The sequence below is a fragment of the Leucopleurus acutus genome (assembly GCF_964270905.1).
Source record: "Leucopleurus acutus genome assembly, chromosome: 4".
NCBI lineage: Eukaryota > Metazoa > Chordata > Mammalia > Artiodactyla > Delphinidae > Leucopleurus > Leucopleurus acutus.
The window spans coordinates 36,409,315-36,435,540 of NC_139146.1; the positions used below are offsets into that span (position 1 = coordinate 36,409,315).

A 26,226-nucleotide genomic window follows, 5' to 3' on the forward strand; every position below is an offset into this window, starting at 1 on the left:
ACTGCCGTATGAAGCATCCATGAATCCCTTTCAGGCAGCCACCTGTGACCAGTCCCATCCACCTCCTATACAGTGGCTTTGGGGTTAGACACACACGCCTGTCATTTGGCAAGTTATTTTAACCTCTCTGTGCCTCAGTTTTCTCATCTGCAAAATGGGGCCATTAATGGAACAAGCTCACAAGCTGTTTTGCAGAGTCAGTGAGATCATTTTCAGGTAGAAAGTGTAGCTCAACACCCAGCATACAGCCAGAATTCAATAAATCCTAGCATTTTCATTTCTCCATCACACAACTCATTGATGAGGCTGTGTTATAATCAAGTGTTTACTTGTAATCTGTCCATCCAGAGGCTGTGAACCTCCAGGGGCAGGATCAGGGTTTATCCTGTACATTGATGTGGTCTCTAAGCCCCTAGGCCATGCTTGGCAGTAGAAGGTGCTCAGCAAACTTCTGCTGTGGGATCGAATGTTGAATGCATGCTGATGTAGCAGCTGGGACTCAAGAGGAGCTAACTGGGTAATGCACACAGCAAGGAAGCAGAATGGACATCCAGGGGCGGGGAAATCCCCTGCCCTCCTGTCCACCACGCTGAGCTCCGCCCATAAGTCCAAACGCTTAGTGCTACAGATGAGGAGACTGAGGCCTGCAGGCCTTCATCAGCTAAGGTCACACAGCGTTGTCAGATGGAGCAGACACTTCGGGGCAACTCCAATCCAGAGCCCTTCTGTCACTTGGCCGGCTCCCCCTGAAATCACTGTCTCCAGCCGCCTCCCGCAGCAGAAGGGGAATCCCCCAGGGCAAGACCTTTTGCAAGCGATGCCCAAGATCACGCTCAAATGGGCTCAGAGAAGGGGGATGGAAACCCGTACCACAGGGCCGAGGAAGACCGCGTCCCCGCGCCCCATACCCCGGTTGCCCGCTCGGCCGACCCACCTGGTGCGGCGGACGCGGGCGGGCGGCGCGGCAGCTGAGCCAGAGGCCGAGGCCGAGGCCGAGGCCGAGCGCGGTGCCCAGCAGCACGGCGGGGACCAGTAGCGCGGGCGCCGGCCGCACCGCGTCCCGGCCCAGCTGCAGCCGCGCGTCGCTCCCGCAGGTCGCCGCGCCACGGGCCATCCGGGGTGCTCAGGCGGCCGGCCCGCCGCATCCCACCCGCTGCCGCGCGCTGCCCACTCCCGCCGCTCGGAGCTCCATCCCCGCCGGGTCCTCCGTGGACCTGGTCCCCGGCGGGCCAGGGGCGCGGCGCGCTCCGCAGACTCCTCCGGCCTGTGCAGCCTCCTTCCTCCAGCTCCCCTTCCAGCCTCCCGGCGCTGCCCAGCCGGAGGGAGGAGCCTGGACCCTCCGCCCAAAACTTTGAACCACCCCCGCCTCCAGCCCTGCCTTTGCACTGAGCATGCCCGGCCAGAGGCGTGCTTCTCAGCCAGGAGGACCTTTTGAGAGGAGTCTTGTTTTGCACGGGCCTCTTGACTTCCAGAGGGGGAGGGGACCACAGCCAGGGAGGAGGGTGTTGCTCGGTTGTTTACTGAGTGCTTAGGATTTGTTAAGCATTTAGCCTGATGATCCGAGTAACTTTCTTAACAACCTTCGGAGATGGGCACTCTTTTTTTTTTTAAATTTTTAACATCTTTATTGGAGTATAATTGCTTTACAATGGTGTGTTAGTTTCTGGAGATGGGCACTATTAACGCGCCCTTCCTCCTGAGAGGCTCAGGGTCAGCACCAAGTGATACATTGCGAGTCTGACTCAGCCTTGCTCCTGACCTCTACCAATTGGCCCCCTTTGGACCGCACAGTCCGGCCTTGCCTCTGAACTTGTTTGCCTGCAGACTCCTGTTTTAATACTATTTTCTTCCAGGATGGTCAATGCTTTCCTCTAAGACTACGTGTAGGGAGATTGTTACCCTCAACCCCTGCTAGCCAGGAGATGCTGCGTGGTCATTCATTCACTCAGCATTTCCAGAGACCCTGCTGTTTGAACCAGCACCAGGGCAGCCACCAACCAGACAAGGTCCACCAGTGAGGATTTCACAGCTATGTGGGGAGATAGGCAGAAGAATTCAGCAACTGTTTTCTTTAAGCAACATTTACTGATGCTAGCTCTCTTTCTGGGTGCTGGGGTACACACACACACACACACACACACACACACACACACGTGCATGCGCGCACGAATGCACTCACACCCCTACCCTTTGGAGCTTAATTCCCTGTGAGGGCCAGAGCAGGGGTACCATGGGGATCTCTGGGGATCCAGAGAGGGGTTTTTTGTCCTTGACCTGGACGTCCAGCTCAAGTTTCTGGCTTTTTAACTCATTTCCTCTTCACTCCTTCCAAGTTGGCAAGATGGGAACTATTACCTAGATTTACTTTTTATAGATGAAGAAACTGACAGCCAGACAGGAGAAGTGGCTCATTCAAGGTCTTGCAATAGGAAACTGGGCACATATATTCACACCCGTGTCTGTCTGGTTTCAGGACTCACACTCTCTGCCATGCGGTGCTTCTTAAATGTTTGCTTAGGAGCAGCTCCAAGGCTCCTGGGAACATGTATGAGGGCAACCAGAAGTTCTTGCTTTATGCTGGCTATTTCCTTGGATACTCAGGCTTTCATTTCTTAAAATGTAGTGTTCTTTGCATGCTTATTATAAAATTGGTTGCATATCGAAATCATCCTTTACATTTCTCACTAATAGAATGAATGCTCCAGCAATATGCTAGCATTTAGTCTTTGGCCTTGTCTCACTCCTGGCACACGCTGCGTACCCCCCAAGGACAGTGTACCCTGTGTGGAAAGCTTGGCTAATAAACTCTCAGATTCCCAAACCCCACTGTCTTGTCCCTGTCAAGTCAGGAAAGGACGGGGCAGGTTAAGAAGGAGCACAGGTGCCAGGCTTCCTGGCCTGAGGCTGCCCTGCAGGAAGGCTGCAGGAGGGTGAAGAGGTATAAGCTGTCGCTGGGGGCCCAGGGTAGTAACAGCCCTGCTGCCATGGAGAGTTCTGGGAGTTTGCTCAGCTGCTGCCTCCTGGCTCCAGACACCAGCTCCCCTATTTTTGGTTCCCCAGAGAGATCCCCCAGTGGCTGTCCTGACCACCTGCCCACCCCTCCCTCCTGGGGGAATGTGAGGGTGGCTTCTTGGACATGTTCAAGGGCTCATCCACAGCAAGGGTTCACACAGTGGGAACCTCACTGGGTTGAACAGAACCCAACAGGACATGAACAGTGGCCTTCCTCTCTAGCCTCTGAGCTGCCTTTTCCCTCCCAGCCCCTCTCCTTGCTGTCCTGTGTCCCCATGACCCTGCCTCTCCAAAAGTTTCACAGTTCTCTAATAGGGGGCTGGTGGGCCTGGCAGACTCCAGATTCAGCGCGGTGTGTGTGTGTCAGGGAAGCCTTGCTGGAGCAGGTGAGTCTGAGCTGAGACTTAGAGAACGGAGGAGGCATTAATGGAGGGGCACTTGGAGCCCCTGAAATCTTTGGAAGCAGGGGTCACCCAATCTGATTTTGGTAGAGACCCCGGCTGGGGCGCGATCAAACTCAAGTGTGGCCGCCCAGCGCCCGCCGCGCCAGCCTGGCTCCCTCCCTCCCACACCAGTCTTGGTCCTCAGCCTCCTCCGGTCCCGACAAGCCCCAGATGCCTGTGTCTGTTCCAGGAAACTTTCCGCGGAGGCTCTCACTGAGCATGCTCGGCGGCGGGGCGGGCCTGGGGTCCGGAAGCTGCTCCAACTCGGCCTTCTCCAGCCACGTCTGGGGTCTCGCGTCCCTGGCTGGCGATGGGCTCGGCGGGCGCCCGGGGGCGCGCCACGTGGGTGCTGACCGGGGGCCTCCTGGCTGCCGCCCTGGCGCTGCCTGCGGGGTCCGGGGACCGAGGCCGGCTCCCCGCGGACCCGGGGCCCCTCCGGCGCCCCTTCGGTGCCCAGCCTCCCCAGGATCCCCGCTCCGCTCCCGGGATGGGGCCCGAGCAGACCGCGGAGGTAAGGAGGGCCTGCCCCCAGTCTCGGGACTGAGTTGGGAAGTTTGGCTTCACCCTATACCCGCGGCGGGGAGGCCCCTTCGAGTTAGGGAAATTACCCTAAAGGGAGGGCGGGATCTGAGTAGGATGCAACCCGTGTTCCTTAACGCTTGTGGCCAGAAAACTCCCTGGAAAGGTGGAGACAGCGGTGTGGCTGGTGGCTGTGGGTTTGGACCTTGCCAGAGGCCGGGTCGATTCCCCTAAGCAACCTAAGAGCTCTGTGACCTAGGGCAGGTAGCTTCACTTCTCGTGCCTCGGTCTCCTGATCTGTAACTGTTGCAGGGTCCACCCCAGAGGGTCGATGTGAGAGCTTAGATGAGCTCAGGAATGTAGGTAGCGCATCTTGCACAGGTGAGCGCTTCGGGAGAGTGTAGCAGTTGATACAAGGCACTATTGTTGGGGTTTCCTGTGACTGCAAATTTAGCTACTTTCTACTTCACCCTGCCCCTTCCTGTGTGGTCCCTAACTTGGGAGGGCACAGAGCTCTGGCTGTCACCCTAGATTTCCCCTCTCCCTCCGCCAAATCTGATCACCAGTCCCCCTGCCTTTTCCTCCTAATCAGTTCTGATGTCTGCTCCCCACTCCCTTGCCCACCCGGCTGCATCCACTAGGTTCAGTCCCCACCCCTCAGCCTCTGGCCTTTGATGGTTGTTTCCTCTGGGTCACCCTCACACCCTAATTTCCCGTCCATTCCTCCCCCCACCTCTAGGTGACCTGTCCATGGTAGACACCTGACCACTCTGCCCCGCCCCCCACTCACCACTTATATCCCCTTTCCACCCTGACCCCTGTTGCAAATCCAGGCTTCTGTTCCCAGGAACGTCTGTCCAGTAGTCTGGCCCATCGCTGCCCTGTGGTCCTCCCAGCCCTCCCCCAGGGCCCGGCTCCTCTTGTCCTTTTGAATTTTCTACCTGTAGACCCCAGGGCGCCTGCTACACTTGCTACAGATTTTTAGGTCTCTTAAATGAGATTCCCTTCACTGTCTATGATTAGTTCTTAGGTTTTCACTAGAGAAGACAAAGTAATAATGCTGTGTCAATTTACTGAGCTTTTATAAAGCTCATGATGAACATTTTCACAAGGTCCTTTCACTTGCTCCTGTCTGGTGTGGTGGGAAGTATCTGGCCCATTTTGCTGACGAGAAAACCAAGGCCCAGGGAGCCAAACCCCCAGGCCTGTCCTGTGCTCTCACAATGGCTCTCCCATTCAGAGCTCACTCACCTGTCCTCACCTGATCTTTCCTTTGGGAAGCCAATGCCAGAACATTTACATGGATGCTAGGCTCTACAAAAGAGTGCTTTGAAAACTGGAACCCAAATCCTCACATTAACTTATTGTCTCTCCCCTCCTGCAAAGGGCAAGCTAACAGCCAGTTTACAACTGTTTCCCAGTTGTTCTAAAACTGCTGTGTCCAGTGCATTGGCTCCGGCCACGCTGTGGCTGTTTGAATTTAAACGTTTCAGGTGCCCGATGGCCCCATGTGCTAGTGGCTCCCATATTGGACAGCCCAGACCATAGAGCATTTCCATCATCCCAGAAAGTGCTGTTGGAAGTTTGTCAGAAGGAGAGAAACAGTGAAGGCTTGAGTGGACAAGAGGCTTCTGAGTGTTTATGGAAGGGCCTTTAGGTGCCACACTGTCCTGGGTGCTTGAGATACAAGGGGACAAGACAGTCTCTGCTCTTAGACCTGCATTCTTGGGGCAGGAGAAAGACACTAAATGGTGTTAATCTGTAGTGTGGCAGTTGGTGGTCAGGCTGTAGAGAGAAATACAGTGGGCAAAGTGGACTGGCAGAGATGACCTTGAGAGCCGTGGTCAGGGTGGAAGGCGCTTTTGGGAGATGACAGTTGAGCAGAGCCTTGGATGGAATGAGGGAGGGGCATGGGTGCTTCTGGAGAAAAACTTTCCAGAGTGAGATCATAGTGAGGACAAAGGCCAGAGGTGGGAAGTGCTTCGTGTGGCCCAGGACCAGTAAGGAGGCTGGTGTGGCCTGAGTAGGGGTCGGGGGAGAAGGGAGGAGGGGGACGAGGTGAAGCTAGAGAGTGAGGAGGGGCCGGATCAGGAAAGGCCCTGTGGCCCATGGTTAAGACTGGCTGTTATTTTGAGTTAGATGGAAGCCATGGGTGAGTTTTGAGCAGAAAAGTGGCTTGCTCTGACTCGTCCTTTTTTTTTTTTATGAGGTACGCGGGCCTCTCACTGTCGCGGCCTCTCCCGTTGTGGAGCACAGGCTCCGGACGCGCAGGCTCAGCGGCCATGGCTCATGGGCTCAGCTGCTCCGCGGCATGTGGGATCTTCCCGGACAGGGGCACGAACCCCTGTCCCCTGCATCGGCAGGCAGACGCTCAACCACTGCGCCAGGGAAGCCCTGACTCGTCTTTTTAAAGCATCCCCATGGCAGGTGTGGGAGTAGAGGGTAGAGGGCAGAGGTAGAAAGAAAAACCAAGAGAGGAGGCATGTGGGAGACCAGGCAGACGATGGAGGTGAAATGGACCAGGGAGGTTAGTGGAGGGCTGCCGAGAAGTTGTGGATTGGGGATATACTTTGAAAGTAGAGCCAGAGGATTTGCTGGGATTGGATGTGGGTTGAGAGAGAGGAAGAGGAGTCAAGGATGAAACCAAGGACTTGGGCCTGAGCAGATGAGAGACTAGAGATACCATTAGCTAATATGCAGAAACCTTGGAGGCAATCAGGAATTCTGATTTGGTCTTGTTGAGTTTGACGTACCTATGAGGCATCCAGGTGGAGATGTACAGGAGAGTGGGAGATGGGTGAGTCTTGATCTGGGGGAGGAATCTGAGCTGGAGATCTATATCAAGGAGTGGACAGTGTACACAGGCCTTTAACCCCACAGGGCCTGGCTGAGTTCCCCTTGGGAGTAAGTATGGTTTGGTTTGAGAAGAGTGAAGCCTTAGGGAAGAGGCCTGGAGCAACACCAGGGCCAGGCATCCAGCAAAGGAGATAAGACCAAGACTGTGACCCACAGGTCAAGGGAGGAAAGTATTTCAGAGGGAGAGAGGGCTTCCCAAAGATGTTCACATACCGATCCCTGGAACCTGTGAGCGTATTACATCACATGGCAAAGGGAGATTAATATTGCAGGTGGTGTTCAGGTCGCTAATCAGCTGACCTTATAAAAGGGAGGTTATCTTGGAACATCCCGGTGGTCCCAGGGTAATCCCAAGGGTCCTTAAAAATGGAAGAGGGAGGCAGGAGAGAGTCAGAAGATGTAACATCGGAAGGTCAGAGGGATGCACTGGGAGGCCTCAACCCACTGCTGCTGGCTTTGAAGATGGAGGAAGGGGCCGCGAGCTAAGGAGTGTGGGCTGCCTCTAGAGGCTGGAAGAGGCTTACCCAGAGCCTCCAGAAAAGAATGCAGCCCTGCAGACACTTTGAGTTTAGCTCAGTGAGACCCACGTCAGACTCCTAACCTCCAGAACCGTACAGTCATAAACATGTGTTTGCTTTAAGCCGCTCAGTCTGTGATGACTTGTTACAGCAGCCATAGGATGCTAATACACTCACATACCAAATGCTGCTGGTGAGTTGTGTGCAATAAGGATGGAGAGCTGGCTGTGAGCTGAGGCCTTGTAGAGGTCCTGGTGACCTTGTCAGGAGCTGTGTCATCTCGGAGAAGGGGATCACCAGGGAGGGGAAGGCTGGATATTGAAGGTGGGTATCGACTGGCAGTTGGTGTGGTGTCTGTGAGAGCAGGCTGCTCACGGTGGCCAAGGAGCCCCCAGAGAGTCACCCCTAGGCTAGTGAGACCCAGGATACGGTGAGACCTCAGGGAGCCACAGCCAAGGGTCCCCAAGGGTCCCTGGCACTTGAGGGCTTCCTGAGTCATTTGCTACCTGGGATCCTGCCCCTCCGCATCAAGAGGAAGTGTCTGTTGGGAAGGGGACCTCTGTCCGCCGGTGAGGTCAGGGACCTGCCACAGAGCCTGCCGAGTGACAAAGGCTGGGTGAAAGAATGGATGGAAAGTTCCAGGGGCAGGGGTCGTATAGGCAGTTGTGTCGGAGTTGGGTGCCCCGTAGCACCACTGTTTGCCCCAGAGACCTCACGAATGAATTCTAGTCTTCTCTGGTTAACAGACTTTAGTTTTTAGAACAGTTTGTGATTTTAGAAAAATTGTACACATGGTAAAGAAAATTCATATATATCCCCCCCAATACACAGTTTCCCCTACTATTAGTGTCTTACATTAGTAAGATACATTTATTACAGTTAATGGTCTAACCTTGATATGCTATTGTAGAAGTCCATAGTTTATTCAGATTTCCTTAGCTTTTGTGCCCAATGTCCTTTTCTGTCCCAGGACCCCATCCAGGACACCACTTTACGTGTAGCTGTCACTTTCCTTGTCTTGAGGACCTCAGCAGTTTAGAGAGGACTGGGCAGGTACTTTGCAGGGTGCCCTCTGTTGGGATTCATCTTGGCGCATCTAGTAACATGATTTATCGCTATTGGCATTTTTTTTTTCATTTGTTTGTTTTCAGATTTCACTATAGTTTATAACAGTGAAAAAACACCCACATGGTCCTAAGGGCATATTCAATTTATGAGCATCAAAGGAAGACAGATTTAGATACATTAAACTGTTGTTTCTATGTTTATAATGATATGCAGCCACATAAAAAATAATGTACAGAACACCTTGTCCTACAAAACAGCTTTGGGGAATTTTCTCTGACTAGAAATTATCCCAGTTTGGGAACATTAGATTAGACATGAACATAAATTCAAGATATTATTAATTTATTTGAAAGAGTTGAACATTTAAGAAGGCTGTTTCTACCAGTGGAAACAAAGATGGAAAACTGTCAAATAATTGTGAGTTGCTTGGAATTCTTCCTGGCTTCCAGGAATTAAATTGGGAAAAGACATCTGCTCACACAATAAAAATGATCATATTAGTAAATGTTTCCTTAAATGAAACACACAATGACAAAAATGATTCTTTAGTGGATTCCCAGTCAAAGGGAAAGAAATATTAAATAAGTTGGAAACTATGCCATGGTCTTCAATTTCAGAAGTAGAGATTAGCCATTAAGAAGAAGTTTTCTGGGATGTTTCGCTGTCGGTGTTGACCTTGAACTCCCGGCTGGACCGGCGCTGGCCAGGTTGCTCCACTGTGAAATTACCCCCTCCCCCTGCACCGTACTTGTTAGAAGGAGGTCACTATGCGCAGGCTGGATGTATGCTCTTAGGAGATTTTTTTTTCCTGCCAGATGGCAGCAAAGACTTATTCCATCCACATCAGTGTCTGGCACACTGCATTCTTCTCCTGAGGAAGTGGCATCTCTTTCCACCTTGTGGAAGGCACGTTATGGATTAGTGGTTGTCCTGGCCACACACACCTGTCCGAGGGGGTGTCGGGGACAACGTTCACATTGGGGGTGGGGGGCCTGGAAGACCCTGAAGGAACAGGCGTAGTTCCATCACTCAGTCTCTGTTCTCCTTATTGCTGTTGTTGCAATGACACATGGGCACACGCTCCTCTTACAAGAAATGAAACAATATAGGTGGCGTGGAAACAAGGGATTCTCCCCTCTACTGTGCACAGACTTGGTCCCCAAGACCCAAAGTCTAAGATTTCAGCATACTCCTTTCTAGGCTTTTAAAAATAATGCGTGGTTATGATATTATATATTGTTAAAACGTGTAATTATATATTAAATGTATAAATAATTCGTATTAAGTATATTGTTAAATATCTACATAGATATACTTTCAAGTTATTAAATATGTAAGTAAATATGTAAATATATACTAGTAAACTAACTGTAATTTATATAAAACTAAAGATAATATAAATACATAAATGTAATTATTAAATATATAATAATGTCTTAAGCATACAAAAATGCCATTTTTATTAAATGAAACCATATTATTCATAATTTTATGACCTAGGGATCTTACTTGATATATATTAGAGTTCTTTCTAGGTGATCACAGATCTGCTTTATTTATTTCTTTGTTTATATTTGTAATTGTTGCACGAGACACATAACGAAATTTACCCTCTTAACAGTTCAGCGATGTTAAATACATTCACACTCTTGTGCTTCCATCTCCAGAACTCTTTTCATCTTGTGAAACTGAAACTCTGTCCCCATTAATCAACACCCCCCCCCATTCTTTTGTCCCCCAGCCCCTGGCCACCACCATTCTACTTTCTGTCTATGAATTTGACATACCTCCTATAAGTAGAATTGTATGCATGGACCACTTTTACTTATCCATCCATCAGTGGACACTGGGTTGCTTCCACCTTTTGGCTACTGTGAATAATGCTGCTGTGGACAGACGGCTTGGCCCACTTCAATGGCTGTAGCAGGGCACTATAATAACAGTAATTATTATTATCATTATTTTATAGTGGTGGGGTCTGGGCCTTTCCAAGCCTCAGTATTTTACAAAAGTAGAGTGGAGGGGTTGGCTGGGCCCCATTTAGACAAGTTTTCATCACTGAACGAGGTGAAGCAAGCTGGGAGGACGCTTTGAGGTCCACAGTTTTCAGAGGAGGAATCTGAGGCTCAGAGAGGCTGAGAGACTTGGCCAAGGACACACAGCGAGTAAATGGTCCAGTTCGAATCCAGTTCTCCGGACTCCCGGGCTAGTGTTTTATGTGCCACTCTGTGAAAACTTGCAGGATCTTGGGAGTTCAGAGATTTGAGGCTCTCCCAGCATCACGGGGTTTGTGAAAAGCAGAGATGGGATCTGAACCCAGGTCTGTCCAACTATATAAAATTTCCCCTACACTCTGCTGTCTCCCTAGACAGCTCCCAGAACTGCAGTTACATCATCCTATATTCAAAAGCTGGTGGGATGATCGACTTAGAAAGATTTACATCAGACTTCTGGATAGAAGTGCAGCTTCTCTCCACGTGAGCCATTTACAAAAATGGCTTTCAGCCACTCCTAGTATGTCCTTCGTTAATGTCTTTGGGCCTTTTGACTCTTTTTAGGACTTGCCCCATGGGATTTGGCCCAGTGTGGAAAGCTCTCACTTTCTGACTGCAGGTAAGTTTTTCTTTTGGTTGATTTTTTATTGATTTGACCACGAGAGAGAACCAGACCCTAAAGCCATAGCCCTCCTACTTCTGCCTCCCTTCCCCCTGCTCACCAGCGTGCCTTACAGAGCAAGGCAATGTGTCACCTGCTACAGCAGCACGTTGGAGTTTGGGTGCACAGCCCAGAATTCAGGGTGAGGTGGTCTGTCTTCATTCCCCCCGAAGGCATCTGATAAAGAAAATGCAGAATGTTTGTATTAGCCAAGTGTATGAGTTTCTTTTTGCTGCTGTAACAAGTTATTACACATTTAGTGGTGAAAACAGCACAAAGATATTCTCTTATGGTTCTGGAGGGCAGAAGTCCAAAATCAGTCTAATTGGTCTGAGTCAAGGTGTCAGCAGGGCCTCACGCCTCTGAGGCCCTAGGAAGAAGGCCTTTCCTTCTCCAGGATCTGGAGCTGTATATCTTGCATTCTGCAGGTCATGGCCCCTTCCTCCAGCCTCCAGGCCAGCAGACTAGCATCTTGCCTCAGTGGGCATATGGCCTTCTCTTCTGCCTCTCAGATCTCTCTCTACCTCCCTCTTTAAGGACACCTGGGATTACATTTATGGGCCCCTGGGTAATCCAGGTTACTTCCCCATCACAAGGCCCATAATTTAATCACATCTGCAGAGTCCCTGTTGCCATATAAGGTGACATATTCACAGGTTCCTGGGATTAGGACCTGGGTATCTTTGGCGACTGTCATTCAGCCTACCACACAGGGTGACAGAAATTCAACTGAAACTAACTTAAGCAAAGAGGAATTTGTTGGTCCCTATAACTGGGCCTCGCAGGCCCTCGGCACTGCTGGACGCGGGAGTGGTGTTCTCAGGGCTCTGCCTTTCTCTCTCTCTCTCTCTTTTTTTTTTTTTTAATTGGGGTATAGTTGCTTTACAATGTTGTGTTAGTTTCTGCTGTACAATGAAGTGAATCAGCTGTATGTATGCATATATCCCCTCCCTCTTGGACCTCCCTCCCACCTGCCCCCCATCCCACCCATCTAGGTCATCACAGAGCGCCAAGCTGAGCTCCCTGTGCATACAGCAGGTTCCCACTAGCTATCTGTTTCACACATGGTAGTGTATATATGTCAGGGCTCTGCCTTTCTCTTTCCATCACGGCCCCTGCTTTCCTCTGGTGAGTGTGATTTTCAGGAACATTCTTTCCACGTGGTGGGAAAGACAACCACTGGCAGCCCTGGACTTCCAGGAGTCTGAATGCTGCCACTTGCAGAAAGGAAGAGACTTCCCAGTAGCTCGGCAAAAGTTCAGGAAAGACCAGTGGGTGCAGCCTGGGTCCCATGCCAGTCCCTGACTCTGTCACTGGGGCTTGGGGGGAGAGTGTTCTGGGTTCTGTGCCTAATTCTGGCCTCCTGGGGACCAGGATGGGCTGGGATCCAGGTTTTTCTATATAGACTAAGAATCTTACTGACTAGTGTGTGTGTGTGGGGGGCTACCATGAAGGCAGGGGTACTGGGCAGGCAGAATGGTTTTTTTGTCCAGAATCTTCTTGGCACAGATTATGAATACACCTCTTTGTTTTATACCAGGGATAAACATATTTCATTTCCTGGGGGAGTTAAAAGTACTTTTTATATCTTTTATTACTCTCTGCAGTCTTTACATTTTACAAAATCCAATGTTTTCATTTGCATAAAATAGGTTGAGGTGATATCACAGAAATCACAGAGACCTTTTAGCCACTGATTAAGCAGGCTTGTCGGTCAAAGGGAGCGCAGTGCACCAAGGACTGTGGTTGTAGTGAGAGCAGGGGGTGGAGGACTAAGGCCACTGGGAGGGCTTCAGGGAGGGCTTCCTGGAGGAGGTGCTGCTCAACTGAGTCCTGAGGAGTGGTAGTTAGCAGGACAAGGGGATGGAGGGAGAGGCTTCCAGGCCTGTGGCAGCCCAGAGGCAAGGGAGTAAGGGTGCATCCAAACACCTGCACAAATAGTACAGGTGACCCACGTGACAGTGGCACTAGTGGGGAGGCTGCTGGGCAATGATGCAGTGGGTGGTGATGGTCACTTCGGAGCTTGACTTCCTTCTATACTGTCTGTGGACAGTAGCAGTGGCTGCCTCATTCAGGTCTTCATCAGAGCCTGCGGCTGGGCCTTCTGAAGGCCTGGAGGAGCAGGGGGCACCTGCAGGATGCCTGCACCAGAGATAAAGCCCAGAGTGGCCTTAGGATTTTACATCCAGCAAGTCTCCTGGGAAAGCATTTGTTCTTAGCCCGAGGGGCTGGGCTGCGGTCCAGAGGTGGGTGTCCTGTCCCACTTGTGTGATTGACTCAAACAATCCCGACTGAGCAGCCAGCCTGGGAGAGCTCCTGCCTCTTTCCGTGTGAGGGCTGTCAATTCCCCGATGCTCACCTTCATCGCCATTCCAGCATCATGAACTGAATCAACCACAGATACTATTCTAGAAAAAAAGATATTGATTTTATCTAGGATTCCAGTTCCACGTCCTTTTTGTTTTAATTTTTCCTACATATATTTAGAAATTCTATTAAAAAAGGGTTCAAAAGCACTTCTAAAGACCTTGCTATCAATACTCTGTGTAAGAAAGACTGAATAACAGGACTCGTTCTCAGTCAGTATAAGTTTATATCTGGATAGAAGATAAATGTTGAAAAGGCACAACTCCACAATTCAGGTCACTTCAAAATACAAATTTACACAGTGGTCAGATGAGTTTCCCAAGGACACAGCTGGTGAGTGACAGAGCCAGGATTCGAACACAGGGCGTGTCTGATGCCAGGTGTGTAAGAATCACCTATGGCTCCTCCCTTGCCTAGTGGTTCTGACTCAGTAGGTCTGGGGCAGGGCCCAGGAATGTACATTTCAGCCTACAGCCCAGGTAAGGAGCACAGACTTCGAGAAACACTGTCCTTAAGCTCTGTGTCTCCCAATGAGAATGCCTCATCTTCTTGGCAAAGAGATGGTAAGCCATTCATTCATTCACTCATTTATTCACTTACTCAGCAAAGATTTTCCAAGTGCCTTCACGTACCACGTGGTTTGCCTCTGGAGTTTAACCGCTGCCTTTCTGTATCATGTAATGCATGTGCATTGTTATTTTGCAGCAGAAGCACCATTTAGAATGAAATTCAGTAAGAAAACTGAAGCCTTTAACCCACCCCCGACTTCTGCAGCCTCTAGTGGGCCATGGATTCATTCCATATTTGCTTTTATACCCTCGTGGCCCAAGAAGACCTTGTTTAAAAGAGAGTCTGCTGTAACACACCACTTGGTAAGTAACATGTTCAGTTCTTTAAAAGACATATCAGAAGTTGTAAAGAAGCCAATTTTGGACCATATGTGTAGAAAATATCACAGGCTTTTGTTCCTCCAAAAAACCTAGTCTTCCTCATTCACTGAATATAGTTATCATTAGGAAGCAAATCCCTCTTACTTTCCAGAGAGCTGCTGCTTCCGTACAATATACAGTATTTAGATGAACAGGATGTGTGAATCTGAGCATTGGACCCCCGCGTCAGCTGGTTCTAAAGCAGGGCAGGGCGTCCTGTTTTAACCAGACTGATTCACTTGCCCCTGTTATAAAAATGCTGCTACTGATAATAGGGCTAGGTGTTTAACAAATATTTTCTATTTGCCAGGCATGAGGCTTAGCACTGTCTATGCATAATCTCACTGGGGCCTCATTACGAGTTTCTTAAATAGGTACTGTTTTAATTCCCATTTTACAGAAAGGAAATGAGGATTGGAGAGATTAAGAGGCTTGTTCAGGGTCCCACAGGCCGAAGTGGCAGAGCCAGGATTTGGAGCCCCTGCTCTTAACCACTGCCCCTGCCCCGCTGTCCTTCATATTCAGTGTAATGTGTTGGCTTCACATAGCGCTAACTTTCACCTAAGCTTTCATGACTTAAAATGCCTTGAGGACCACTGTGTTCGGCCAACAGGCTACCATGACCACAAGCCCCTTCTTGGCCCCCGGCTACATGTTTGTATTAGTTTCCTAGACTGTGTAACAAATTTCCACCAACTTGGTGGCTTGAAACAATGACATTTATTCTCTCCCTGTTCTGGAGGTGGGGAGTCGAGGTGTCAGCAGAGGCGTGCTGTCCCTGGGGGCTTGTAGGAGAAGATCCATCCTTGTTTCTTCCAGCTTCTGATAGCTTTCCTTGGTTTGTGGCTGCCTCACTCCAATCTCTATATTAGGATTCCCTGGTAGAAACAAAACAGGTAGGACACATGTGAGCGAGAGGCGGGGGGGGGGATTTATTTTAAAGAATTGCTCATGTGATTGTGGGAACTGGCAAGTCCACACTCTGCAGGACAGGCTGGAGACCCAGGGAAGAGCTGGTGCTCAAGTTGGAAAGGTGTCTGCCACAGAATTCCCTTTTCCTTAGGGGAAACCTCAGTCTTTTCCATGAAGGCCTCACCTGATTGGGCGAGGCCCACCCACCTCATGGAGGGTCAGCGGCTTTATTCAGAGTCCATTGACCTAAACATTACTCTCACCTAAAATACCTTCACAGTGACATCTGGACGTGTTTGACTAAATATCTCGGTACCATGGCTGGGTACCATGGCCCAGCCAGTTGACGTGTAACATTTACTATCACTCTGTTTCCACCTTCTTGTGGCCTCTTCTCTGTGGGTGTGTATTCTTCTTTTCTGTCACTGATAAGGACACTTGTCATTGGATTTAGGGCCTAGCTAAATCCAATCCACCTAAATCCAGAATGATCTCATCTTGAGAGCCTTGGCTCAATTACATCTTCAAAGACCCCTTTTCCAAATAGCGTGACATTCCCAGGTTCTGGGCTTTAGGACGTGGAGCCACATTCAACCCACCATGTTGGTCATCGTCTTTCCAACCCTCTCCAGCGACAGGGGACTCAACCCCTCTTTCGGCAGCACCTCCATCCCCCCTCCTGTGTGTCTTTGCCCAACAATGTTTGTTCAATTGTCGTTTGCAAGATGCTGTGTGGGGATCAGAAGAGTAGAAAGCCAGGCGTCTGCCCTCAAGGACTCACTGGGGGCCTGGCACGTCAGAGCACGAGGGTGGGGTCGTGGACAGAGACTCAACTGGAATCGGAGGCCTGGTCAGCTTATGCTGCTGCATGTGGTCAGCGTGTTCTCAGGAACATCACTTCCCCTTTCTGTGTCTTTGTTCGCTTCTGTACAATGAGAGGGTCACGCTCTGGAGAGGGGTGTGTGGTGTGGGAGGATCATAGGATACAGAGCACACAGCCTGGGGTGGAGTCCAAGCTTCCTGCCTATGCAGCCTTGGGCAAGTGCGTTAACCCTCATGAGGCTTAGTTTCCTCCTCTGTAAAATGGGAGTAATAGAATTCATGTGTGTACAGTGATGGGCATACGCCTGGCACTTGGGAAAGAGTAGCCATTGTTATGATCGTTGGTATCGCTGAGAGCTGCCGTGGTCTGTGATCGAGAGTATGGCCCCACCCACTGCAGATGGAGGGGGGCAGGGCAGACAGCGGGGAGGCATGGCCTGGGGTCACGGGGCATTTGGCAAGGGCGGAAATGAGCAGGGACCGGTTGTGATTACGAGGGGCAGCGGGGCTGGCATCTGGTGGGCGAGCTCTGGCTTTCCACTGGTGCCCTTCCAGGGGAGCCATCGTGGGGCTGGAGGAGCCCAATCCCAGGTTGATTCTCTCCCTGTTGATGATGCATCCAGCTCATGGGAGGTGCCCCGACATGCTGTGGTCCACGTTCGCGCAGTCCCTGCTGTGTGGCTGGTGTACCCCACACAGGACATGCGTGCAGTCCTTAAAGGACCTTTCCATAGCTCTGCTCACCTTCCTCCTGCTGAAGTGTCAACCCTGGTTTGCTGAGTCCCTGTGACAATGGTGTCATTGACACGCACCCCAGACCAGGACATAACCCCGTGTGATCCATGTCCACGTTCTTCTTCCCTCATAGGTTTTAAGTTCCAGTCCTGTAATACTCCTTTTAAAAAAATCTTCAGGATTGATGGGAGTTACTACACCAGCAGAAGTAACCCCTCTGCCTGGCCCTTTTAAAAGTTCATCTTGGGCTTCCCTGGTGGCGCAGTGGTTGAGAGTCCGCCTGCCGATGCAGGGGACGTGGGTTTGTGCCCTGGTCCGGGAAGATCCCACATGCCGCGGAGCGGCTGGGCCCGTGAGCCATGGCCGCTGAGCCTGCGCGTCCGGAGCCTGTGCTCCGCAATGGGAGAGGCCACAACAGTGAGAGGCCCGCGTAACGCAAAAAAAAAAAAAAATAAAGTTCATCTTGTACTTTTACTTGACAAATGTAGCACGAAATATTTTTCATTTTCTAATGATTTCTATATTTTATTGTAGTATGGAGACATTTCAAGAGACATTCAAGGAACTTCTGAGAATGGGGTAATTTTTCAGAAATGTGCAGTGGTGAGTATTCATAGGTAGTTTATACTTAAAGAGAAAATAATTGAATTTGCCCAAATCATATATTAGCAGAGTTATGTATTTAAAGAATTGGTGAATCACGTGGTTATCTACCCATGTCTGCACACGGGTGATGATGCGACCCACAGGGATCTTATATTTTATATGGCAGCACCAGGACTAAGATTTTTTGGTAACAATAAAATTATTGGCAGTGAAAATCCTCTGTGATCATTTAAAATGAGAAAGTATATATTTTCTCTCAGATTTTAACATTGATATGATGCCCGACAGTTTAAAAAACTCACTTAATGTCTTTTAGGTCTTTGACCCTTACTAATCTCATGAGATGGCTTTCACATGATCCTGTGTTGAGGGTCCCCGAGACCACCCTCAGGTTCAATGCTTCCCTAGAAGGACTCACAGAACTCAGAAAAGCGGTTCTACACACAGTTACAGTTTATAGCAGCAAAATGATATAGATTATAGTCAGCAAAGCAAAAGGCACATAGGACAGAGTTCTGGGGACACCAGACCCAAGACAGCCAGTCTTCTCCTGGTGGAGTTGAAGGAACGGCGTTTAATTTGCCCAGCAATGATGTGTGGCAGCAACCAGGGATGCTCACCCAAGCCATGGAATCCAGGATTTTTATTAAGGATCCACCACGTAGGCATGGAGCACCCATGTCGCTGACCTCCGTTATTCAGGTCACCTGAGCATAGCTTGGCCCAAGGCTCTCACCGTGAACCACATTGTTTGCAGAGACTACCTGGGGCGGCCCAAAGCCGTAGGATATAAAGACACTCTTATCAGGCAGGATATGCCAAGGGCTTTAGAGGTTAGTCTCCCAGGAGCTGGTCCTCTCTTTGGGATGTGCAAGGTTTGGACAATCCAAGCCTGCTGAGCTGACCATGTACTGCACAGCCCTCATTTCAGCCCAAGCCCTCAGCTGTCTTGCTCCTCTTCCTGGATAAAATTGGTACTACCAGTTTCTCCTGTGTCCTTCTAAAGATGTTTCCTGCCACATGCACTCAGTTATGAGTGTGTGTGTGTGTGTGTCTGTGCGTATGCACGTAGGTACATACACATACCTTCCTTCTTCCCCTTTTTACGTTGGTGCCAGTATTCCATACCCGAAGTTTTACAACTTGCTTTTTTCATTTATTATGTTCCAGAGCTCACTCTTCTTGGGACATACATGGCTGCCCTCTCTTTTCTCAGCTCCTGTGTCTCTTTCAGCAGAGCTGGGATGAAGGAAGGGCAGGACTGGTGGGAGATAGGGTTCGAGAGAGGGAGCAGGGCAACGTCGCAGAGGCCAGGTGGGGAGCCAGGCTGCTGGTGGGCCATTGGCTTTGAATAGCTGAGCTATTCATTTAACTTTTTTTATTTTTCTGGCCTCACCACATGGCTTGGGGGATCTCAGTTCCCGGGCTAGGGATTGAACCTAGGCCACAGCAGTGAAAGCCTGGAATCCTAACCACTAGGCCGCCAGGGAACTCCATAGCCCTGAGCTATTCAAACACATGGGCAGGCAGAACCCTGAAGGGGGCGACTGGCCGGGAGACAGGAGACCAGCTTGGGGCAAACCTGGAGATCAGATGGCAGTCAGAGGCCCTGGACTGGCTGGGGCTGAATCTTCAAACTAGTAGAGTAAGAAGGAGCCACTATTTGCTTTTCCTGGGGACACCAGTTGTCACAATCTCCCCAGCCTGACTGTGGTCCTGTGCGTGGCTGTTTTTTCTTCTAAGTTTCTCTGTGGGCATCATTTCACTGCATTTCAGGGTCCCGGTTTCTTTGAAATGATCTCTGAGCAACATCTTGGCAAGCGGGAGTCAAAATTCTCCTGGGGCCTTTGAAATCAAACCTGATAAATTCTAGAACCTTTGTGAGACCTTAATCCCCTCCCACGGGCACAGGTTGAGCTGGGGCCTCGTTTTGGGAAGTCGGGTTTGCCAGCAAGCCCATCCTCACTTTGCCTCCTGTCCTAGGTGTCCGTGCAGAGCGAGTGGCCGACAGCTCATGTGCGACTGTCTGTGAACAACACCAGGACGCCCGCGGCTGCCAACCTCTCTGACCTGCTCTTACTGGACAACATCACCGGCCTCACCGTTAGGGAGTCGGCTGGAAACCAGACCTCCAGAGGGTTCCAGGCTTTCAGGAAGAAGTTTCTGCAAGGTAATAGCCATGTGTATGAAGTCAGGGGTGGAAAATGATGAAAATACGTACAGATCCTCACAGAGCACGGGATGTGCAGCAGGCATCTTCTTAGACACGTGACATGTGTTCATGCAGTTGGTCCTCACAACGGATTGTACTATCAGGGCATCAGAGGAGGAGGCCACTGCTCAGTATCTGCAGCCAGGTAGCTGGCTTGTCACTTAGGTTGAGAGAGGTGGGATTTGGGGAAAGAGTTTTTGAAATATATATATATTCAACATTTATTATGAAAAATTTCAAACATGCACAGAGATTAGAGTGAACCCCAATATATCCATCATCCAGATGACCAAAATGACCATTACTCAGTAAAATGAAGAGCTTGTTTTGGGGAGTGCTGGACAGACATGGGCGTGGTCTGACATCAGCCCTGGAAGCATGCTCTTGACATGTTCAAGCCTGTTCAGGCGTGTTCATGGGAGTAACTCCGCTACTGATTGGCTCCCTTTCAAGATATGACACCGTCACTCATTGGCTTTCAGAGATGTGTTTCCTGAGGCGAGTTGTCATTGGTTAATTAAGGAGATTTAAAACCAATTCTGGATGCAGTTGTTACTATGACTTCAGAACTGTCAGTTTTCCTAGGAAGGTGAGATTTCTTTTATTCTGAGTACGTGCTCTGTCTTCAGATAAAGAGACTAAGATGGTTAGGAACTTGCCCAAGGCCATAGGACTGGCACTCAAGGCTGAGATTCAAACTCAGAAAGTCTGGATTCCTCCATCCACCCCGTACCCAGGATGCTCTAGTGCCTCTCACACGCCTGGGACTCTTACTGACCTCTCCACTTCCATACAGATGGCCCACGTTGCTCATCAATCCCACCACTCTTTCTCTCTGAGTCTAGATGAAGCCTCAGAATCCTTCTTAACACCATATTATTGACAGAAGCCACCAGTGGAGTTGGCCCACAAGTAATGACCTCTTTGCTGGCTCTGGTTTAAGCAGTGTCATAAAAAGTGTATGATACATCCCAGCTAAATGATCTTCAGTGCCTTTCTTCAATGATGTAAAAATAAATCCCCCTAATTCTTAAACTGGTGCTCAGAGAAAAGAACGTGGGGCTGTAAGCAGAGCACAGACTCGGTCTCAGACAGACCTAGCTTGACTCCTAACTTCGCCATTTTGGAGCTGTGTGGCCCCTGTAAATCACCGTCTCTGAACTCCAGATGTGGCATGCGTATAACAGCCTCGTAGAGCTGTTGCAGAGGCGAGACGAGGTGATGTGGCCTGGCGCTCTGCCTGCTCCAGTGTGGCTTGCCTCTCTTGTCTTGTTGCTCCAGTGGTGTTTTGTAGTCCATGCTCCTGCGGACTGAACTTGTCACTTTTCTCCCATGGCTCGGCATCAGCTCCTGCTCTTGTGTCCGTCTGGAGGGTCCTTCTCTCCTTCCCTGCATCTCATTCACCTGCCCCTCCTGCAATTCACCTGCTTGGAGCCTGGACCACCCAGGCACTTCATGCATGAACTCACTGACTTCCACCCCAGCACATGAGCTCTGCACACCCTTGAACCTCAGCCTCTGCTCCTGTGAACTGTGGGTGCTGGTGACACACTTCAGGGAGTCCTAAGCTAGTTCATTCATGAAAAGCAACACAGCCTGGCCCGTGGGAAGTGCTCCCAAGTCCATGGCTATTTTGTTGTGATTATCTTTATTTTTTATTTTTGTGTTTGGTAAAAAACACATAAGATCTGCCCTCTTCACAAGCTTTTAAGTGTACAGTACCGTACTGTTAACTGTTGTACAGCAGATCTGTAGAACTTTTTCATCCTGCCTGACTGAAACTCTATCCCCATTGAATAGCAACTCCATTGCCCCCCGCCTCCCAGCCGCTGCCAACTATGTTTACTCTTGTGACTGTATATTATTGTATGTATGCCCTCGCCTTACCTCTGCCTACTGGATTCTACATGCCCTGAGAGTAATATCCAAACTATGTTTGTCTGTAACTTACCGCAATCTCAAGGGATATGACATTGGTTTTCAACTTAGTGGCATGAAACTTTTTTCCCAAAGAATAAGTATAGAACTACAGAATCAAATGACCCATCCGACCCCAGCTCATTGATGCTCTGACAATATCAATATCATTTTCATCATCATCATCATTTGCTGCTCTAAAAGAGCCACAGGTCCAAGAGGGATGGGTGGCTTCCTACCCTAAACGAGTCACTTCGTCTCCGTCAGTCTCAGTTTTCTCTTCTGTCTGCAACAGGAAATATTGTACTTTCCATCTGTCTCAGGACACCATTTGGGGATCAACTGGTTGATGTCCTGCAGACATTTTGAGGGTGATAAAATCACTGCCAGGTCTGATTATAATGACCTTCACCGGTATTATCATTTTAATTAGCAATTTAATCTTTATCAGCTTATCTTTATGATCTAACTTTTATCATTATACACAAAGTTAAAATGTTGAAGATTTTTAAAACAAAAATCTTAGGGATTCCACAGGCTCAGTGCTAATTTCTCCTCTTTTCTTTACATCTTTTTGAGGTCTCAGTACATTGAGAGACGAAGCACATTATAGCGTATTAGGGATAAAATATCACCCCTGATACAGGTACAGACAGAGTCAGAGGACAAGTGTAGGTGAGATCAGGTGGGCTGGCTGACTGACCAGCAGAGTTGGACAGGCTTTGTCACCCACTGGACATGTTGGGATGGCTCCCCCATCCTGACAAAAAAGCAAGCCAAGTCCTGCTTTCTGCCAGTAGCCCACTCCCACGAGTAAGATAGGCTGACTGGCAATGCATACCCAAACTTTCCATCGGATGCGTGCACTGCTCAGTGAGAGAGGGGCAGGGAGAGGCCAGCCCTGTTTCAGGTGGGGCACCCATGCTCAGGGACAGAAACCTCAAGGGTGGTGGGTATGTGCTTCCCTTGCCGATCTCCGTCGTTTTGTTCTCCAAACCCACTGGGCTTCTAGTTAATCTGAGGATTGCCAGGGGGGTGACTAGTGCCCTGGGGAAGGAGAACAGCTGTTGGTCGGGACTCAGGACAGCGCTGCTCCCCCAAACCCCTATTCGTTGCCCCTGCGTGTGTCCCTCTGGGACTGCTGGTTGGTGGAAGAAATCTTTTTTCCTGCCCCATGAAGGTTTTGGAAATGACTCGAGTGTTACATTATTGAAATAAACTCAAAGGATACTCCAGACCCAAGGCTGGAAATTCTCCCTAATTCTAAAGCCCATTCAGATCACATCCCGCTACGCTATTAAACAAAGTATGTCAGGGGTTTTGCAGTATGATTCGAGGACAACCCTGAGTTCATTCGCATCAAGATCCTCCAACAATGACCTGCCAGCACCTCCCTTTTGCAAATTCTCCCAGAGAAATGAAAAGTTCAGGAATGAATCCCTGATGGATAGAAATCCAAATATATTCAAGTCCAAAAGGAATTAAAATCTGAGATCAAAATCTTTGCCCTTGTAAGTTTTGAAGTCCACAGTCAAAATTCTTAAATTAAGGTTCCCCAGACCATCTTCCCATTGGTTTATTCTGTCCAGACTCCCCCTGATGGTTGTTGATGCTGGGAGGAGTTGGGGTTCCTTCAGCAGAAGGGTGCAGCTTCTTGACTCAGAAGCTGAAATTCATTGAACCCCAATTTTTTCATATGTTTCACTTTTAAAAATTTCCATGGAGGTAAGGGACATGAGAGTATCATATAAACAAAATGTGGTCTATCCATACGGTGGGATATTACTCTGCAGTAGAAAGGAATGAAGCATTGGTACACGCTACGACGTGTACGAACCTCAAGGAAAAGAAACCTGACACAAAGAACACAGCTTGTATGAGTTCATTTCTATGAGATGTCCAAAAAGGCCAATTAGTCCCCAAAAAGTGGAATAGTGGTTGCCTAGGGCTGGGGGTGGCAATGGAGAGTAACTGCCATTGGGCACCAGGCTACTTTTTAGGGTGATAAGGATGTTCTGAAATCAGACTGTGGTGATGGCTGTACAACTCTGTAAGTATACAAAATTCTCTAAATCTCAGGCTTAGAACAGGTGAATTGGGTGATGTATAAATTTTATCTCAAAGCTGTTTTTTTTTTTAAAAAAAAGTATCACAATCTTGGGCTTCCCTGGTGGCTCAGTGGTTGGGAGTCCGCCTGCCGATGCAGGGGACACGGGTTCGTGCCCCGGCCCGGGAGGATCCCACATGCCGCAGAGCGGCTGGGCCCGTGAGCCATGGCCGCTGAGCCTGCGCGTCCGGAGCCTGTGCTCCGCAACGGGAGAGGCCACAACATTGAGAGGGCCGCGTACCGAAAAAAAAAAAAAAAAAAAAGTATCACAATCTCATTTCCACATCCACCCTATTCAGACAACCAGCCGCCAGTCTGAGCCTCTGGACAGGCACGGCCGTGTCCCCAAAGCAGCACTCAGCATCCTCCCCAGGCCATGGCTGGGGCTTAGAGCCATCCGTCAGAAAGAGCAAGGACAGATGTTGCTTTAGTTCACAGGTGCCTTCGGTTTCTGCTGGATATCTGGAGCCCACCTGAGAACGTCAGCTCAGTGGAAGAACTCCGCCTTTAGTAGTTACAGTGGGCACAGTCTATTTCCAACATCAGACAGAAGGGTCCCCAGGGCACGCCGGCTCTACCTCCAGAAGGTGGGGCTGAGACATCCCTGCCTCCTACAAAACTGGAAACCTGCAGTGGTGGCCACCCTGTCACCCGCTTTCTTTGGGGGTCCCTCTTTTTCCACCCATGCCTCCAGAGCCTGCTTGTTCACCTGGGGGTGTGACTGAGTGTGGCCCCTCCCTATAGCAGAGCCGTCTTCTTCTAACCAGTCCTGGCTTCTGACTAAGGGGAGCTTTGAGTCAGAAACCCCGTCTCCTAGGAAGCTTCTCTGTTTGTGTAACTAAGCCATCGAAGGCCAGCCAGAGACCATGAGGTTGGAGGAGACCCTACGTGAGCCTGAGTGACCTCCACTGCCCCCTCCCGGGCCCAGTCTGGCACTGCTTCCCTGTGCTGTGTGCTGGGCTTTCAGAACCAGCTGGAGGTGTCAAAGCGGCAGCTAGTGTCGCCCAAAAGTCCTATAAAAACTCTGTCCCATCATTGTGTGGATGGGATCATTGGGAACAAATAGGTCCCCACCTGGATTCAGAACAAAACAAAAACGTTCTGGATTTCCTAAGTGTATGACATCCTGAATTAGGAGGACTGGCTGCCCAGCCCCAGGATGGAGTGGAACCCAGGTAAAGCTCCTTGTAAGGGTGCTGACAGCCCTTCCAAGTGAAAAAAGAGGGGGTCCAAGAGCACACCTGCCCAGTTTCTTCTCCCTGATAGAAAGTACGTGAGATCAAAGGGGCTCTTGTTGCCACTGTCAGCTGTGATGCCAGCCGCCTCTGGTTGCTTGGCTGTGTCTGGGGTGTGGCAGGGGCCCCGTTCTTGACCCACATGTGCCTTCTCTCTGAGCAGTTGGAGACTCCTTCTCCGTCAGCTACACAGCATCACTCGAGGCCAGAGACGTTGGGAGTGGAGAGGTCCTGATGCTTCCTGCCCAGCTCTCCTTCCAGAGTTCGTCACCGGTATTGTCTTTGTTACTTTGATTTCTTTCTTGTCACTGTTGTTTTAGAAACCCTGGACACAACATCTGTTAGTTCATTCTTTTCTTCGTTCCATCCTTCATTTGTTCAGTGATACCCAATTCTGGATGAATGCGCAGGCCCTGGAATCTCACGCACTTCACCATGAATCAGGCTCCCTCGAAGCTCCTTGTGACCTTAATTACTTTAACTTCTGTGGACCTGATTATCAAGATATGTAAACGATAGATGTTAATTTCTCATCGCTGTGTCTTGGGCGTAGTAAGCACTCAACCAAATATCTCCCATTTGTATTGGTTTGCTAGAGCTGCTGTGAAAAAGTACCACAGACCAGATGGCTCAAAAACAACAGAAATTTGTTTGTTCACAGTCCTGGAGGCTGGAAGTCCAGAAGCTGGAAGGTGTGGGCAGGGTTGGTTCCTTTTGAGGCCTCTGTCCTTGGCTTGTAGATGGCTGTCTTCTCCCTGTGTCCTCACATGGTCGCGCCTCTCTGTGTGTCTGTGTCCTAGTGTCCTCTTCTTTTAAGGACACTTTTCAGGTGAGATCAGAGTTCACCTTGGTGGTCTCATTTTACCTTAATCACGTCTGTAAAGGTTGTCTCCAAATACAGACACATTCTGAAATACTGGGGATTAGGGCTTCAACGTATGGATTTTGGGGGGACGTGATTTAACCTGTAAGCCCATTACTATTAGCACCTTCATTTTCCATTCACTTTTTTGTTAATCCACGTAGGCAGTGAATGTGGTTGGTTGCATGACCCTTGGTACATGCTGTACACTTCTGGGAATACAGAGGAGGAGATCTGTGCTCCGCTCGAGGCCGGAGATATTGGGAGTGGAGAGGTTCTGATGCTTCCTGCCCAGCTCTCCTTCCAGAGTTCATCACCGGTATTGTCTGTATTGTCAAGACAGTATTATCAAGATCTCCGGCCTCGAGATCAAGGAGCTCATGCTCTAGTTACTCTGGTCATTTTGTTCTGATTTCAGTCCCTGGAGAAAGTACCTTTTATAATAGACTTA

General features: G+C 49.6%; 2 protein-coding genes across 4 annotated transcripts in view; one reads left to right on the plus strand and one right to left on the minus strand.

Moving 5' to 3' along the window:
* Nucleotides 1-1,291, minus strand: part of EVC (EvC ciliary complex subunit 1) — an 82,501-nt gene extending 81,210 nt beyond the window's left edge. For all 3 annotated transcript variants that reach the window (XM_082837980.1, XM_082837979.1, XM_082837978.1), the window contains exon 1: nt 935-1,291. In XM_082837980.1, coding sequence (XP_082694106.1) covers nt 935-1,114 — 180 coding nt within the window. In that variant the 5' untranslated portion in view covers nt 1,115-1,291. The remainder of the gene's footprint in view (nt 1-934) is intronic.
* Nucleotides 1,292-3,765: 2,474 nt separating this feature from the next.
* Nucleotides 3,766-26,226, plus strand: part of EVC2 (EvC ciliary complex subunit 2) — a gene marked incomplete at both ends in the record, with an annotated part of 139,208 nt that continues 116,747 nt past the window's right edge. The window contains 6 exons of the mRNA XM_082838642.1: nt 3,766-3,966; nt 10,975-11,029; nt 14,144-14,310; nt 17,371-17,439; nt 19,426-19,612; nt 25,077-25,186. Coding sequence (XP_082694768.1) covers nt 3,766-3,966; nt 10,975-11,029; nt 14,144-14,310; nt 17,371-17,439; nt 19,426-19,612; nt 25,077-25,186 — 789 coding nt within the window. The remainder of the gene's footprint in view (nt 3,967-10,974; nt 11,030-14,143; nt 14,311-17,370; nt 17,440-19,425; nt 19,613-25,076; nt 25,187-26,226) is intronic.